Source organism: Dermochelys coriacea, chromosome 7 (assembly GCF_009764565.3).
Source record: "Dermochelys coriacea isolate rDerCor1 chromosome 7, rDerCor1.pri.v4, whole genome shotgun sequence".
Taxonomy (NCBI): Eukaryota; Metazoa; Chordata; order Testudines; family Dermochelyidae; genus Dermochelys; species Dermochelys coriacea.
The window spans coordinates 60995057-61011667 of NC_050074.1; the positions used below are offsets into that span (position 1 = coordinate 60995057).

Sequence of the window (16611 nt, forward strand, 5' to 3'; positions counted from 1 at the left end):
TTGAATCTGATTACCCTGTAAGGTATTTACCATCCTGATTTTACGGAGGTGATTCTTTTACCTTTTCTTTAATTAAAATTCTTCTTTTTAAGAACCTGATTGTTTTTCCATTGTTCTTAAGATCCAAGGGTTTGGGTTTGTGTTCACCTGTACAAATTGGTGAGGATTTTTATCAAGCCTTCCCCTAGGGCTTGGGGGGATATTTTGGGGGGAAGACATCTTCAAGTTGGCTCTTTCCCTGTTCTTTGTTTAACACGCTTGGTGGTGGCAACGTAGGGTTCAAGGACAAGGCAAAGTTTGTACATTGGGCAAGTTTTTAACCTAAGCTGGTAAGAATAAGCTTAGGGGGTCTTTCATACAGGTCCCCACATCTGTACCCTAGAGTTCAGAGTGGGGAAGGACCTTGACAGGTACCCACTCCATTTCTTTTACCTGTGGGCTTGGTATTAACCCTTTACAGGTGAAGCACGTAGAGAACAACCACCAAGAGGGATTCTATAGCCAACTGGCTGGCTGGGTGCCCACAAAAGGGAGCTATCCCCCCTCTCATTTATCACATGGGTTACTCACCTTGTGTAATAACTGTGGTTCTTTGAGATGTGTGTCCCCATGGGTGCTCCACGACCCACCCTCCTCCCCTCTATTTTGGAGTTCTCAATTAAGAGAAGGAACTGAGGGCAGTTTGCCTGCCCAGGGCTAGATAGCCTCAAGACAAGGAACAAGACAGGGAGAGCACAAGTGCGGGCCGAATGGAGACTGCTACCTAAAATCTCTGATCAAAAGCACAGGGATGCAGATACACTTACAGTGGAGCATCCGTAAGGACTCTCATCTCGAAGAACCACAGTTACTGCACAAGGTTAGTAACCCCTTCTTCCTCTGGCTGTCTCTCCCACTATCACCCAAGAGCTTGATAGTGGAGACAGCCAGGGTTTAGGGGAAAACAACCAAATCTCTGGTACTGCATCCTAGCACTCTGTACTGGAATTAATGTGCTTGGTGGGTTTACTGGTCCTGGCTGCAATGCTTCACAGGCCACGTGGCTATTTTTTTCATTTGATCCTGTTTCCTTCTTGTCACTAAGAGGACCAGGTCTTAGAAGGTTGTCTCATGCGTTTTGCATTGCTATGACCTAGCTGGTCTAAAGCATAGTTACCTCTATGTCAGAGCCCATTTGATCTGAGGAAAGGCCATGTCTGTCTTTCCCAGGGATGTTTCTTTTCCAGACATATGAAAGCCAGACACATAGTTTCTCCTCTATATATGTACAAAGCAACTGTAGCCTTGGTCTGTCAGTCCTGCAGAAACTGTTTCTAAGACATGAACCCAAACTCTCTCACTGCTAAAATAATGGTTTCTTTTGCAATGTCCCTTATTTGAGCTGGCCGCAATTAAGGATTTTGATTTGGGGAGCTGCTTTATCCCTCCCTTACAGTTAAGAACAAATCTTCCCTGGTGATTCCCTGTTGCTTTAATGGCCCTTTGGGGCCTGTGGATAGCTGGTAGCCATGAGGCTACCCTACTTTACACCAGAAACTGGGTCAGCTCAGAATACCCTGAAGGTACTAAGATAGCTTAAGGTTCTTAACATGCCCCTTTCTGATTTGCACCAAGCACAGTTCGTGGACAACTCAGAATCTTTAGAGAAGGAAAATTTTATTAAAGTACTTTGTAATTCTGCTTCTCTGAAAGTACCCTTGTAATGTTGTCTAGGCTTAAAACGAATGAGATCTCTCCTGGGCTGTACTGCCTTGTCTCAGGTTTGCAGGTGTAAATGGTTAGTGATTTCTCTCAGGGGACAGAAATGGTCTCGGGGTGGCACACTGAAATTCATGAAGGAGCGCATGCATTGGTCCCTAGCCTTAAGGCCCAAGGTTGGAGTTCCATGAACAGTGTGGACTAGAACCTCCCTTCATCTTCAGTGTGAGGAAAATCATGGTAGCTCCTGGTGATTCCAGCCAGTCTCTCTCTCTTGGAAGCAGGAGAGCAAGACAGGCTGGGAAATTCAGGCTGTCTGGGCAACCATGCTGTAGTCCTAGCCTAGCACAAAATATGCAGGGAAATATGGGTACTATGTAAACCCTACATATGGGTACTATGTAAAACTGTGCTTTTCACAGATAGTGAAAGACTTGGAAGGTGAAATCCACTGTCTTATTCATAATTTTTTAAAGATTTCTTTGGCAATGATATTGAAGCATACACTTCTGAAGAGTTTTTGAATTAATATAACAGACATACTGGGTCAGACCAAAGGTCCATCTAGCCCAGTATTCTGTCTTCCATCAGTGGACAATGCCAGGTGCCCCAGAGAGAATGAACAGAACAGGTAATCATCAAGTGATCCATTCACTGTCGCCCATTCCCAGCTTCTGGCAAACAGATGCTAGGGTCACCATCCCTGCCCGTCCTGGCTAATGGTCATTGATGGACCTTTTCTCCATGAATTTATCTAGTTCTTTTTTTAACCCTGTTATAGTCTTGGCCTTCACAACATCCTCCAGCAAAAAGCTCCACAAGTTGACTGTGGGTTGTTTAAAAAAATACTTCCTTTTGTTTGTTTTAAACCTGCTGCCTGTTAATCTAATTTGGTGACCCTTAGTTCTTGTGTTATGAGGCGGAGTAAATAACACTTCCTTATTTACTTTTTCCACACCAGCCATCATTTCATAGACGTCTATCATATCTCCCTTAGTCGTCTCTTTTCCAAGCTAAAAAGTCCCAGTCTTATTAATCTCTCCTCATACAGAAGCCATTCCATACTCCTAATCATTTTTGTTGTCCTTTACTGAACCTTTTCCAATTCCAATATATCTTTTGAGATGGATAACCACCTCTGCACGCAGTATTCAAGATGTGGGCATACCATTGGATTTATATAGACCCAATATGATATTTTCTGTCTTTTTATCTGTCCCCTTTCTTAATGATTCCCAAATTCTGTTTGCTTTTTGACTGCTTTTTAGAGTGGATGTTTTCAGAGAACTATCCACAATGACTCCAAGATCTTTTTCTTGAGTGGTACCAGCCAATTTAGACCCCCATCATTTTATATGTATAGTTGGGATTATGTTTTCCAATGTGCATCACTTTGCATTTATCAACATTGAATTTCATCTGCCATTTTGTTGCTCAGTTTTGAGAGATCCTTTTGTAGCTCTTTGCAGTCTGCCTGGAACTTAACTATCCTGAGTAGTTTTGTATCATCTGCAAATCTTGCCACCACGCTGTTTATCCCTTTTTCCAGATCATTTTTGACTAAGTTGAATAGGACTGGTTCCAGTACAGACCCCTGGGGGACAACACTATTTACCTCTCTCCATTCTAAAAACTGACCATTTATTCCTGCCCTTTGTTCCCTATCTTTTAACTAGTTACCAATCCATGAGAGGACCTTCCCTCTTATCCCATGACAGCTTACTTTGCTTACGAGCCTTTGGTGATGGACCTTGTCAAAGGCTTTCTGAAAATCTAAGTACACTATATCCATTGGATCCCTCTTGTCCACATGATTTCCCTTTACAAAAACCATGTTGACTCTTCCCCAACAAATTATATTCATCTATATGTCTGACTATTTTGTTCTTTACTATAGTTTCAATCAGTTTGCCTGGTACTGGAGTCAGGTTTGCCGGCCTGTAATTGCCAGGATCACCTCTGGAGCCCTTTTTAAAAATTGGTGTCACATTAGCTATCCTCCAGTCATTTGGTACAGAAGCTGATTTAAATGATAGGTTACAGACTTCAGTTAGTAGTTCTTCAATTTCATATTTTGAGTTACTTCAGAATTCTTGGGTGAATATCATCTGATCCTGGTGATTTATTACTGTCTAGTTTATCGATTTGTTCCAGAACCTCCTCTAATGACATCTCAATCTGGGACAGTTCCTCAGGTTTGTCACCTATAAAGAATGGCTCAGGTTTGGCAATCTCCCTCACATCCTCAGCTGTGAAGACCGATGCAAAGAATTCATTTAGTTTCTCCACAATGGCCTTATCATCTTTGAGTGCTCCTTTAGCATCTCGATTGTCCAGTGGCCCCCACTGGTTGTTTATCAGGGAGCCTATGGACATGTCCTCCCAAAAAGACAGCTAGGCTTAAATAAATGCACCAGGTAACAGCAATTGTCCTTTACCTGGTCCCAAGACATGCCTGGTTGTTGTTTTGCCTGTGAATACCGTCTTCCAGAGTCAGGTTTATAGCTGCTGACTATTGACTAAAATTCATTTTTACCATTTTCACTCTTTTCATGTTGATACTGTATGTCTATGGCAGAGGGAGCTGGGGTCTATTTTAGCTTGCTTACACCTCAGCAGAATTGTAAACTACATTCTCTTTTTAGATTACTTATTAATGGTGACGAAATACAAGCAAAATCCCAGTTTCAGTCTCAGAGCCCAAGTGGAGTTTGCAGGGCTGGCAGCTAGACAAGCTACCTTTCTCCAGACAGCCTAAGCAAACTTACTCTAAGTGGATGAATATGGACCCCTAACCGCTCTATTTTTGGTGTCAATTGTTTAGTATAATTGTTTTAGAGTATAACTTCACCATAAGTGACTTGTTCAAGTATTTGAATTTCTCAGAGTTTTACTCTGGTGCAAAAAACAATATTTTAAAGTCTTCATTGAACCAGTAATATGCTTGTAGTCTACCATACAAACATTACTCACTTATCTTATTAAATTCTATCCTAATAACAAATGTACAATAATGCATGCTGGATTTATCACCAAGATTTGAAGATAGTGACACCAAATAAATGTTTTAAAGTATTTTTTTTATTCAAGTGTAAATAAATATTCAAGATATTTGTCTACTGTAAAATCCAGCTGAAATATGTCCAGTTATCCAATGAATGGGAAATCATATAATGGCAGAAAACAACTAAAGATGGTTTCAGTTAACAGTAAAATCCCTCTCAAACAATAATTTCAGAAAGGGATTCTTCAAGTGCTTGCTCATATCAATTCCAATTCGGTCTGTGTGCACAGTTCGCCGGAAAGTTTTTCCCCAAGCAGCATCTGTCAGGTTGGCTCTGGAGCCCCCTGGAGTCGCACCTTCATGGCACCGCATATAGGGCCCTGCCGTCCTGCTGCCTCTCCAGTTCCTTCTTACCATCAGTGAGGGTCATCGGAGCGTTTCATCTCTCATGTTCGAGTGATCCTGTAGTGTAGTTAGTTTAAAAAAAATTGTTGTAGTTAGTTAGACACCTGGAGTACTGGTAAGTGTTTCCCTCCCCCGTTTCCCCGTCCCTCTCAAGGTCCCGGGGCATGCCTCGGACCCAGGGATTTAAGCTACGTGGGGTTTGCCAGAAGGCTATGCCCAAGAGTGACCCACACTCAGCTTGTCTAAAGTGCTCGGGGGAGTCCCATCAAGCGGACAAGTGCAAGGTCTGTAGGAGCTTTTGCCCCCGCACAAAGAAAGAGAGGGACCACAGACTAAAGTTACTGCTAATGAAGCAGCCCTCCGCCCTCAGTCTGAGTCGAGCCCCATGGACACGGCACCTGAGCGTCGGTGCACAGCGTGCCAGTTTTGGTCTGGGAGGCGCCAAAGAAGGACTCTCGGGTCAGAGACGCTTGGACCCAGCATTCCTCGGTACCAACCACAGCGTGGGATCAATCTCGGCACCGCTCTCAGTCTCTTGATAGAGAGTGCTTCCTTTCCCATTCATGGGAACGTGAACCACCCCAGGGACGGAAACTGGCGCAAGATCGCACCTCCCCTCCAGCTCAGTAGCTGGCACTGTCAATTCTGGGCCCACAGGAGGGACCGTTGAGTCTGGTATCACTAGAGACCCAGGTGGAGGATTTGGACCTTCCTTCCATGCCCGAGACTTATGAGGCGGCATGGGACCTGATAACACTGACATATCCACACTTCCCCGACCATGGTGCCACTGCATCGGTTCCGAGGCCACAAATGACTCAGAGGTCACTGGTGCAGTCCAGGGGCAAGCTGGCTATGACTTGGCAACGATCCACATCGCCCTAGCACCGACGGGCACGGTGCCACCGTGGTCCCTGCATGCTGACTCATCGGAGTCTGAATTGGACATTGACTCGTATGCGTCCCGGAGAGGTCAACACTGTAGCTGCCAGCACTCCCAGACAGCGGGGGTGACCCAAACTTCCCCCCGGTACCATGGCCACCACAGTGAGAAGAACTGGCTCAAATGCCGACTCAGTGGCCCTTCTGGACCCCATGGGCTTACCACCACTCCCAGGAGTCCACCTCTGTACACTCATTTTCGGTCGTGTCTGAGAGAAGGACTGCATCTAGAGCCAGGGATTTCTCCTGGGCATCAGCCACCACTACCACCACCAGCACCACAATCGGTACCACGCCTGGCATTGACAGCACATCTGGCACTGTACCCGGCACTTCAGCTACTCAGTACCACGGACGGTACCGTGACTGCTGCTGCGACCGGTAGCGGGGCCGGCATCAAGGCAGACTCTGACTTGGGGGAAGAGCCGCAGCGTTTTGAGGAGCTGGGTGGACAGGAGGGCCCCTCCCATGTTTGGGACTCATCATCATCGTCTCCAGATGAGGCAGTGGCAGGAACATCCTTGGGGCCTTCCCTTCCTGACAACAGAGCCCACCTTGAACTTCTGAGGCAGGTCTCTCAGAACCTCAGGATACAGATGGAGGAGGTCACTGAGGTGTCCAATCCAATGGTGGACGTTTTATTCCCAGGAGGACCCACCAGGCTGGCCCTTCCCCTGATAAAGACCATTCAGGAGAACAAAAAAACTCTTTGGAAAACACCATCCTCTCTGGTTCCCACAGCTAAGGAGTTGAGAGAAATTACTTTGTGCCTTCGAAGGGCTATGAATATTTGTTTACCCACCCCTCACCAGACTCATTGGTAATGGCAGCTGTTAACACGAGGGAGAGGCAAGGGCAACAAGGGCCTACCCCTCGAGCTAAGGGTGCAAAGAAGCTGGACCTCTTCAGGAGGAAGATATATTCCCCTGGAGGGCTCCGGCTTCATATCGCAAACCAACAAGCAATCCTTAGCCATTATAACTTTAAGACATGGGATGCAGTGTCCAAATTCTCGGACCTTGTCCCACCGGATTCTAAGCTGGAATTCTCAGCTCTCGTTGATGACGGCAAAACTCACCAGGATGTCGCTGCAAGCGGCATTAGACTCGGCGGACTCCGCAACGTGGACGTTGTCTTCGGGCATCACAATGCTCCGTTGCTTATGTCTGCAAGCCTTGGGCCTCCCCAGGGAGGTCCAACAGATAGTTCAGGACCTACTGTTTGAAGGGTCCACATTATTTTCAGAGAAAATGGATTTGAGACTCCACAGTTTGAAAGACACTCTGAGATCGCTGGGACTGCATACCTCTGCCACCCAGCGTAGACAATTTAGGCCTCAGCCCATGACATGACCATACCAGGGGCAGTTGAGGCAGGACCAGAATCGTAGGCATCCCAGAAACCAGAACCACCATCGCCAAACCCCAGATAACAGGGGATTTGTGTCATCTAGGCAGCCACCAGGCAGACCTTCTGAGGATGCGCCCGAGAGCGTTATACCAACCTCTCAACTGAATCCTTCTTTCCTGTTTTCGGAATGTCTGTCCCATTGCTACCGAGTGTGGTCCCAAATCACCTCAGACTGTTGGGTCCTATGCATGGTAGAAGTGGGATATTCTCTCAAATTTCCCTCGACGCCCCCCCTTACCTGTCCCTCTTCAGGGACCCTTCTTACGAGCAACTTCTCGTTCTTGAGATACAAACCCTCCTATCGGTGGGGGCTGTGGAGGAGGTTCCGCTGGAGCTCAGGGGAAAGGGGTTTTACTCCTGGTATTTCCTAATACCAAAAGCAAAAGGGGGCCTCAGACCCATCTTGGACCTGCACAATCTCAACAGGTTCATGAAGAAACTAAATTTCTGAATGGCTTCTTTGGCCACTATCATCCCCTCCCTGGATCCAGGAGATTGGTATACTGCCTTTGTCTTGAATGATGCATACTTCCACATTGCCGTAATCCTGTCCCACAGACGCTTCTTAAGGTTTACAGTCAGGAGTTGCCACTACTAATTCACAGTACTAGCATTCGGCCTATCATCAGCACCTCAGATGTTCACCAAATGTATGGCCGTCATGGCCACTTTTCTGCGGAAAAGGCAGGTTCAGATATTTCCTTACCTAGACTACTGTCTAGTCAAGGGCCGGTCCGGAACACAAGTGGATCAGCATGTCTCCCTCATAAGATCCACCTTCAATGCATTGGGCCTCTTCCTAAACACTCAAAAGTCACCGCTCACCCCTACTCAGAGAATAGAGTTCATAGGGGCAGTGCTAGACTCAACTCAGGCCAGAACGTTCTTGCCTTAATCCCACTTCCAGGCCATTCACAACATCATACAGGACCTCAAACAATTCCCTATAATCACAGTAAGGAGTTACTTAAAACTCTGCATCTTCCACATATGTAGTGCAACATGTGAGGCTCAGACTTGGACCTCTCCAAGCTTGGCTAGCATTGGTGTATCGACCAAACAGGCACAGTCTAGATATGATGGTTACCCTTCCACCGGAGGTTCTCAAATCTCTTCACTTGTGGCTCGACCTGCACTTGGTGTGCGCAGGGGTTGCATTCTCCAAACCTTGTCCATCCCTATGTCTGACCACCAACGCCTCAGCCATCAGTTGGGGGCACACCTAGGGGAGCACAGAACTCAGGGCCTCTGGTCTCAGGAGGAACTGATGCTTCACATCAATGTAAGGAAGCTCAGGGCAGTCCAACTGGCATGTCAGGCCTTTTGTCGTCTCCTGGAGGGCAAGTGCATATTGTCCCTGACAGATAATACAACAGCGATGTTTTATATCAACTGACGGGGGGACCACACTCCTCTCCCCTCTGTCAGGAAGCCCTCAAGCTCTGGGAGTTCTGCATAGCACACTCCGTACCTTTGGAAGCGTACTTTAGGAAGTGATCTGGGTAACTACAGGTCTGTTGGTTTGACATCTGTAGTGTGCAAGGTCTTGGAAAAATTTTTGAAGGAGAAAGTAGTTAAGGACATGGAGGTCAATGATAATTGGGACAAAATACAACATAGTTTTACAAAAGGTAGATCATGGCAAACCAAACTGATTTCCTTCTTTGAGAAGGTAACAGATTTTTTTAGACAAAACACAGTGGATCTAATTTACCTCAATTTCAGTAAAGTATTTGATACGGCTCTACATGGGGAATTATTAGTTAAATTGGAAAAGATGGGGATCAATATGAAAATTGAAAGGTGGATAAGGAACTGGTTAAAGGGGAGACTACAACGGGTCACACTGAAAGGTGAACTGTCAGGCTGGAGGGAGGTTACTAGTGGAGTTCCTCAGGGATCGGTTTTGGGACCAATCTTATTTAATCTTTTTATTACTGACCTCGGCACAAAAAGTGGGAGTGTGCTAGTAAAATTCCAGATGATACAAAGCTGGGAGGTATTACCAATATAGAAAAAGACAGGGATATCCTCAGGAAGATATTGGATGACCTTGTAAACTAGAGTAATAGTAATAGGATGAAATTTAATAGTGAAAAGTGCAAGGTCATACATTTAGGGATTAATAACAAGAATTTTTGTTATAAACTGGGAACTCATCAGTTGGAAGTAACAGAGGAGGAGAAGGATCTCAGAGTATTGGTTGATCACTGGATGACTATGAGCTGCCAATGTGATGTGGCCGTGCAAAAAGCTAATGCGGTCTTGGGATGTGTCAGGCAAGGTATTTCCAGTAGAGATAAGGAGGTGTTAGTACCCGTACATAATACACTGGTGAGACCTCATCTGGAATACTGTGTGCAGTTCTGGTCTCCCATGTTTAAGAAGGATGAATTCAAACTGGAACAGGTACAGAGAAGGGCTACTAGGAGGATCCGAGGAATGGAAAACCTGTCTTATGAAAGGAGACTCAAAGAGCTTGGCTTGTTTAGCCTAACCAAAAGAAGACTGAGGGGAGATATGATTGCTCTCTGTAAATATATCAGAGGGATAAATACCAGGGAGAGAGAGGAATTATATAAGCTCAGTACCAATGTGGACACAAGAACAAATGGATATAAACTGGCCATCAGGAAGTTTAGACTTGAAATTAGACAAAGGTTTCTAAGCATCGGAGGAGTGAAGTTCGGGAACAGCTTTCCAAGGGGAGCAGTGGGGGCAAAAGACATATCTGGCTTCAAGACTAAGCTTGATATGTTTATGGAAGGGATGGTATGATGGGATAGCCTAATTTTGGGAATTAATTGATCTTTGACTATTAGGGGTAAATATGCCCAATGGCCTATGGTGGGATGTTAGATGGGGTGGGATCTGAGTTACAGAGAATTCTTTCCTGGGTGACTGGCTCGTGAGTCTTGCCCACATGCTCAGGATTTAGCGGATCGCCATATTTGGGGTCGGGAAGGAATTTTCCTCCTGGACAGATTGGCAGAGGCCTTAGGGGTTTTTCGCCTTCCTCTACAGCTTCAGGCACCGGTCACTTGCTGAAGGATTCTCTGCACCTTGAAGTCTTTAAACCACGATTTGAGGACTTCATTAGCTCAGACATAGGTGAGGGGTTTGTTACAGGAGTGGGTGGGTGAGATTCTATAGCCTGCGTTGTGCAGGAGGTCAGACTAGGTGATCATAATGGTCCCTTCTGATCTTAAAGTCTATGAGTCTGTTTTCCAGGGTCGCAGAATGACCTAGCAGTCCACCTCAGCAGGTCTTTTCACAATCACAAGTAGTCTATCCATCCAGATGTAATAAACAATATCTTCCTGTGGTGGGGAGTTCCCCAGATAGATCTGTTCACCACAAGGGCCAACAGAAAGTGTCTACAATTTTGCTCCTTCCTGAACCATAGCCCGGATTCATTGGCAGATGCATTTCTGCTTCCATGGAAGAACTGCCTGCTCTACGTATTCCCTCCTATATTGTTGATTCACAAGATCCTCGTCAAAATCCGGAGCACTGGAACCTCAGTGATCCTGGTGGCACTGTCCTGGCTACGTCAGTATTGGTACAGCATGCTACTGGAGCAATCGGTAGATACTCCAATCACTCTACCACTAGTTCCGGACCTCATCACTCAACATCGCAGAAGGCTTCAACACCCCAATCTCGAGTCTCTCCACCTCACGGCTTGGAAGCTGCATCGCTGAACCTGCTAGAGCTCACATGCTCAGACCCCGTTAGAGAGGTTCTTCTGGGTAGCAGAAAACCTTCAACCAGAGTGACTTACCTAGCCAAGTGGAAAAGATTTGCGATTTGGTGCTTGCGGAGTCATATCCCTCCAACACAATTGTCAGTCCCCTTTATCTTGGATTACCTCCTAAAGCTGAAACAGCAGGGTTTGTCTCACTCCTCGATAAAGGTTCACCTGGCTGCCATCTCAGCTTTTCACCCAGGAGAGCATGGATGCACCATCTTCACTAATGAAATGGTGCGGTGGTTCCTTAAGGGGTTGGACAGGTTATATCCTCATATTTGGTGGCCCAGCCCCCACATGGGACCTTAACTTGATACTCTCGAGGCTGATGGAGGGCCCCCGTTTGAGCCCTGAGCAACGTGCCCACTTCTCTACCTTTCCTACAAGGTGGCCTTTTTGGTGGCAATAACATCAGCCAGAAGGGTGTCCAAGCTCAAGGCTCTCACATCCGACCCCCCATATACTATTTCTTACAAAGATAAGGTGCAACTGCAACCTCACCCGGTGTTCCTCCTGAAGGTGGTCTCGAATTTCCGTGCCAATCAAGACCTATTCCTTCCGGTCTTTTTCCTGAAACCCCATGCTAGTAGCCACAAGCAGAGGCTCCATTCCTTGAATGTGCGGCATGCATTGGCCTTTTATGTTGAATGAACTAAGCCGTTCCACAAGTCAAACCAGCTGTTTGTTGCGGTAGCGGACAGGATGAAAGGCCTCCCAGTGTCCACGCAAAGGATATCATCCTGGATCACATCCTGTATCTGGGTTTGCTACGATCTTGCAAAGATCCCTGCCCCCTCTCTGGCTCCACGCTCCACCAGAGCTCAGGCATCTTCATTGGCCTTCCTGGCCCTGGTACCAATCCAGGAGATATGTAGAGCGGCTACATGGTCTTCAGTCCGCACGTTTACTTCACATTATGCCATCACCCAGCACACCAGGGACAATGCAGTGTTCAGCAGGGCTGTCCTTCAATCAGTGATTCCATAAACTCCAAGCCCACCTCCTAGGTAAGGCTTGGGAGTCACCTAATTGGAATCGATTTGAGCAAGCACTCGAAGAAGAAGAAAAAACGGTTACTCACCTTCTTTTAACTGTTGTTCTTCGAGATGTGTTGCTCATATCCATTCCAAACCCACCCACCTTCCCCTTTATCGGAGTATCCGACAAGAAGGAACTGGAGAGGTGGCGGGTCAGCAGGGCCTTATATGCGGTGTCGTGAAGGCACGACTCCAGGGGGCTCCAGAGCCGACCCGATGGATGCTGCTAAGGGAAAAACCTTCTGGGGAACGGTGCATGTGGTGCACGGGCACCTAATTGGAATGGATGTGAGCAACACATCTCGAGGAATAAGTTACGAGAAGGTGAGCAAACGTTTTATTTCCTGTCTTCTGGGTAGTTGTCTTCAGTTGTGCTTCACCTGCCTCTCTAAAATCAATTCCCAGTGCCAGTTCCCATCTCTGAGCTTGCAGCTTGTTGCCTCTTTCAGGTTTGCTGGTGCTTTCACACTACGACAGCGGATGCTGAATTTTGTACAGAATATCCAGTATTATATGATGTTTGAAGTGATGGAACCAACATGGCATATCCTTGAGAAAAACTTGAAATCGGTGAGTTTAGTGGTTTGACCTGTTACCAGATGGACAAGATTCCCAAGTCACCGAACTGTTACTTCTTATCCCTCTTGTTTAAGGAAAAAAAAATCAGATTTCAGTTACTTAAAGTAAATATTTAAATATACTGTTCTCCAGAAAACAGTTACTATGTTCCCCACACTTACTGCTCCAGAAGAGATTGTTGGGAATTCTTTAAGAGCTGTTCCTGTGATGATAACACCAGAAGTCTGACAGTGCTTCTGCCTAGAAAAGAAAGAAATTTAAGGAGAAGCAGCTAAGGGGATCCAGACAAGAGTTTTCCAGAAGGACATTTGTCTTACTCCCCATTATTTTATTGCCTTCTTAGAAGTCTAGATTAGAGTGACTCTCCCTAGCAATGTTGTCCCTTGGCATGTGACTGTTCCAGTGGTTGAAGTTTACAATGCTAGTTTGATTTTTTTTTTTTTTTGGTATGTCTTTGTGCACCAGCACTTGCTAGGAGAGTAGTTAACTCCCACAGAAGAGTTTGCAACACACACTTTTGGGTGTGGGAGACCCACAAAAGTAGCTGTCTTTCTTTCCAAAATGTATTCCTCCAGAGGCTGTTGCTGTGCAGGCAGACAGTTACAGGGCTAAAATTGTTGGTCTCGCCATATCACAGTTATGCTGACTCTTCTTCATCACTTCCCAGCTCTATTCTTAATAAAGGCTTTTCCTCTCTTAGAACCACACTTTTCTCTGTGCTCCAGCTCCTGCTTACGCCACCATGTGACATGGTGCCAGCAGTGGCTGGATCCCATCTACCAAGAGAGAAGAAAATAACAGGAACAGAAGAAAGATTGCAGCTCTTTGCATGAGGGGAGAATGGTCCCAGAGTACTGGGATGCAAAGGTTTTAGACATACCCAGGAATCACTGATACGGAGCTTTGGCTGACTCTCTGACTGTGACTATGACTAATGATCACTCTGAATTCTTTTGTATGTTCATTCAACTCTCCCTGAGAGTCCAGAGGACTGGACTGTTGATCAGGAAGGTTGGGTGACATGTACATTGCTTTTGTTTGTTATGACAGTCAGTTATGAAACAGAATAATCCTAATCACTAATTTGCTATTAAAGGTATGTATATAAGTTTTGTAAGGGAATTGTCAGCAAGGGTTTAGACCTCCCCAAGCATCTGGGCAAAACTTCCATTGATTTCAATAAGGCATATATTGCACTACAGGTTTGGAGCACAGAACTAGCTTTTAATCACACTTTGGGACTGTTTGGGCCAGGTTTTCCCTTCCTGGTATTCCATGAATTAGAATCACTGAGATTTAGAAATGACAGGAAAGGGCAGCCCCTTTCAGTCTGATGTTCTGCATTGTGCCAGTCTCCCCCTGTTTTCACCAAGCACTCTCATGAAAAAGAGCTCTGAAATGGAAAAGGAACCCCTTGGCATAAGGAAAAAGAACCAACATCCCTGACTCATCAGGGAACGGGTTTATCCCTATTCCATTCTAGTTCTGGGAAAGGTTGTGCTTTTGACCCTTGTTGGCTCTGAGAAGTATGAGCAGATGTCTTGGATGTGTTTGCTATAATACCTTTCTCATGACTCAATTTGCATTTTTAATCTCTGCACATCTTGAGTCAGTGTAGAGTTTTATCTGAATGTAAACTTGCCATATCAGTTGAGATGACTAAAAACTTGTAAAACCCTACAGAAACAGTTAGCATTTCCCAATCTCATTTTGTTCCTATAATGTATTTCCTGTCTGAGTTTAACTTTACATTTTAAGCACTATGATCTTCTCAATATCTCAAAGCAATTTTAATTTTTCTTTTTCCATTAATTTATTTCACATCACTAACCGATATTTTAAATCTCTGGTAGCAGGTTAGTGTAAGGAACTGGTTGATGTGGTGTTTATTGTTGTGTTTTCCTATAACAGGCTTCCAATATTGATGATGTCCTGAGCCACCATACGAGCTTTCTGGATAACTGTCTAAAGGACTGCATGCTAACAAATCCTGAGCTGCTGAAGATCTTTTCCAAGCTGATGTCTGTTTGTGTCATGTTCACAAACTGTATGCAGGTATGGAGCCTCCCAGCACGCACCAGAGTGCATGCAGCTGCTCAAAATGCCACTTCCCTCTTCTCAAAGTGCCATTTCTTTTGACTTGCCCTTCTCTCCTCCCTCTGAAATACTTTGCTTCTTTCACTGGCCTCTTTAGCTTTCTTTTTACTATTCTGGCAGCTGCTTTGGCAAGAAGATGATGACTGAAACATCCTACGTTAGGGAAAGTTTGATTTTATGTTCTTACAAGAATACTGATAGTTTAGTACGGATGAGAATTGACTCGTAGTGCTTGTAAAGAATATAAAAATGGCCATACTGAGTCAGGTCAATGGTTCATTTAGTCCAATATCCTGTCTTCCGCCAGTGGCCACTGCCAGATGCATCAGAGGAAATGAACAGAACTGGGCAATTACTGAGTGAACTATCCTCTGTCATCTAGTCCCATTTTCTGGCAGTCAGATACTTAGGGACATCCAGAGCATGAGACTGCATCCCTGACCATCTTGGCTACTAGCCATTGATGGACCTACCTTCCATGAACTTACCCAATTCTTTTTTGAACCCACTTCTACTTTTCATCTTCACGTCATTCCATGGCAGCAAGTTCCACTGGTGGACTGTATATTATGTGAACAAGTACTTCCTTTTGTTTGTTTGAAACCTGATGCCTATTAATTTCATTGGATGACCGCCTTGTTCATGTGTTCCGACACCTCTGTGACAGTTCCTCAGATTTGTCATCTATGCCTGATTGGTTGGAAGAGTCAGCAGACTGGCTGTTAAACCCAGGAGCAGCAGCATTCAATGGCTGCTCAAAGCATTTGCCCACAGCTGCGATAGTTCCTGCACCTGTTTGTTCCCAGCCTTGTTCTAATCCCGTTCCTCCTTGAACTCAGCCTTCTAACCTAGTGGTTAGACCAGGAGTCGGTAGTCAGGAATATTCAGTTGTGCATTGTGCAAGTTCTCTGTATATATCTGTCATTGCATCTCAGCTTTAACCCTCAGCACCCCAGGCTCTTCCTTTCTGTCCTCTTCCCCAAAACTCTGCTAGTGCACCACTGTACTGATCTGCAGCACCCTTTACTGTTCCAGTTGTGGGCACCCCCAGTGCACCTCAATCCTGACCTGTAATACAGTTGTGTCTGCCTATCATGACCCGGCACTGGTGTCTCATGCAGAATGATGTTGTGTTTTAGTGATGTACACAAATAGGCAGTTTGATGGGAAACACCAACTTCATTGCTGCCTTAACCAGGATTTGATCCCATGTACCCCGCTGCTATGGAAGAAAGCTTTTGTGAACTATTGAAGTTCTAAAGTCCTGCCTGAATTAAAATCAGTTCTTATGCTTCATTTTAACTATAGAAATGTGGCTTGACGTTTACCATGTTTTATCATCTACTCTTCCCACAGAGATTTACCCAAAGCATGAAGCTGAATAATGAAATGGACCGGCTTACATTAGCACACGGCACAATGTTGGGCCCACCAACAGAGCAGGAGCGTGCTGAGGAAGTTGTGAAGAAGCAGCTAACTAATAAAGTAAGGCACCCACTTCTAAGAATATTTATTTGCTTGTTCTTAACCGGCTAATTCTTCCTTCCAGAGAGCACCTTGGAAGTCAGGTTTCTCTTATTTCTACCTTTCTTCCACTGCACTGAAAAAGCCATAGAGGTACTTCACAATCATCTAGCTTGCAGCGTGTGCTGTTTCCATTTGGTAACAAGGAGGGAATAAGTGTTCTT

The 16611-nt window shown here is 45.4% G+C and overlaps 1 protein-coding gene across 6 annotated transcripts in view; it reads left to right on the forward strand.

The window, feature by feature from the left end:
• Nucleotides 1-16611, forward strand: part of TUBGCP2 (tubulin gamma complex associated protein 2) — a 96929-nt gene that overhangs the window by 66324 nt on the left and 13994 nt on the right. For all 6 annotated transcript variants that reach the window (XM_038408165.2, XM_043519918.1, XM_043519917.1 and 3 more), the window contains 3 exons: nucleotides 12697-12817; nucleotides 14738-14881; nucleotides 16280-16408. In XM_038408165.2, the coding sequence (XP_038264093.1) occupies nucleotides 12697-12817; nucleotides 14738-14881; nucleotides 16280-16408 (394 nt within the window). The remainder of the gene's footprint in view (nucleotides 1-12696; nucleotides 12818-14737; nucleotides 14882-16279; nucleotides 16409-16611) is intronic.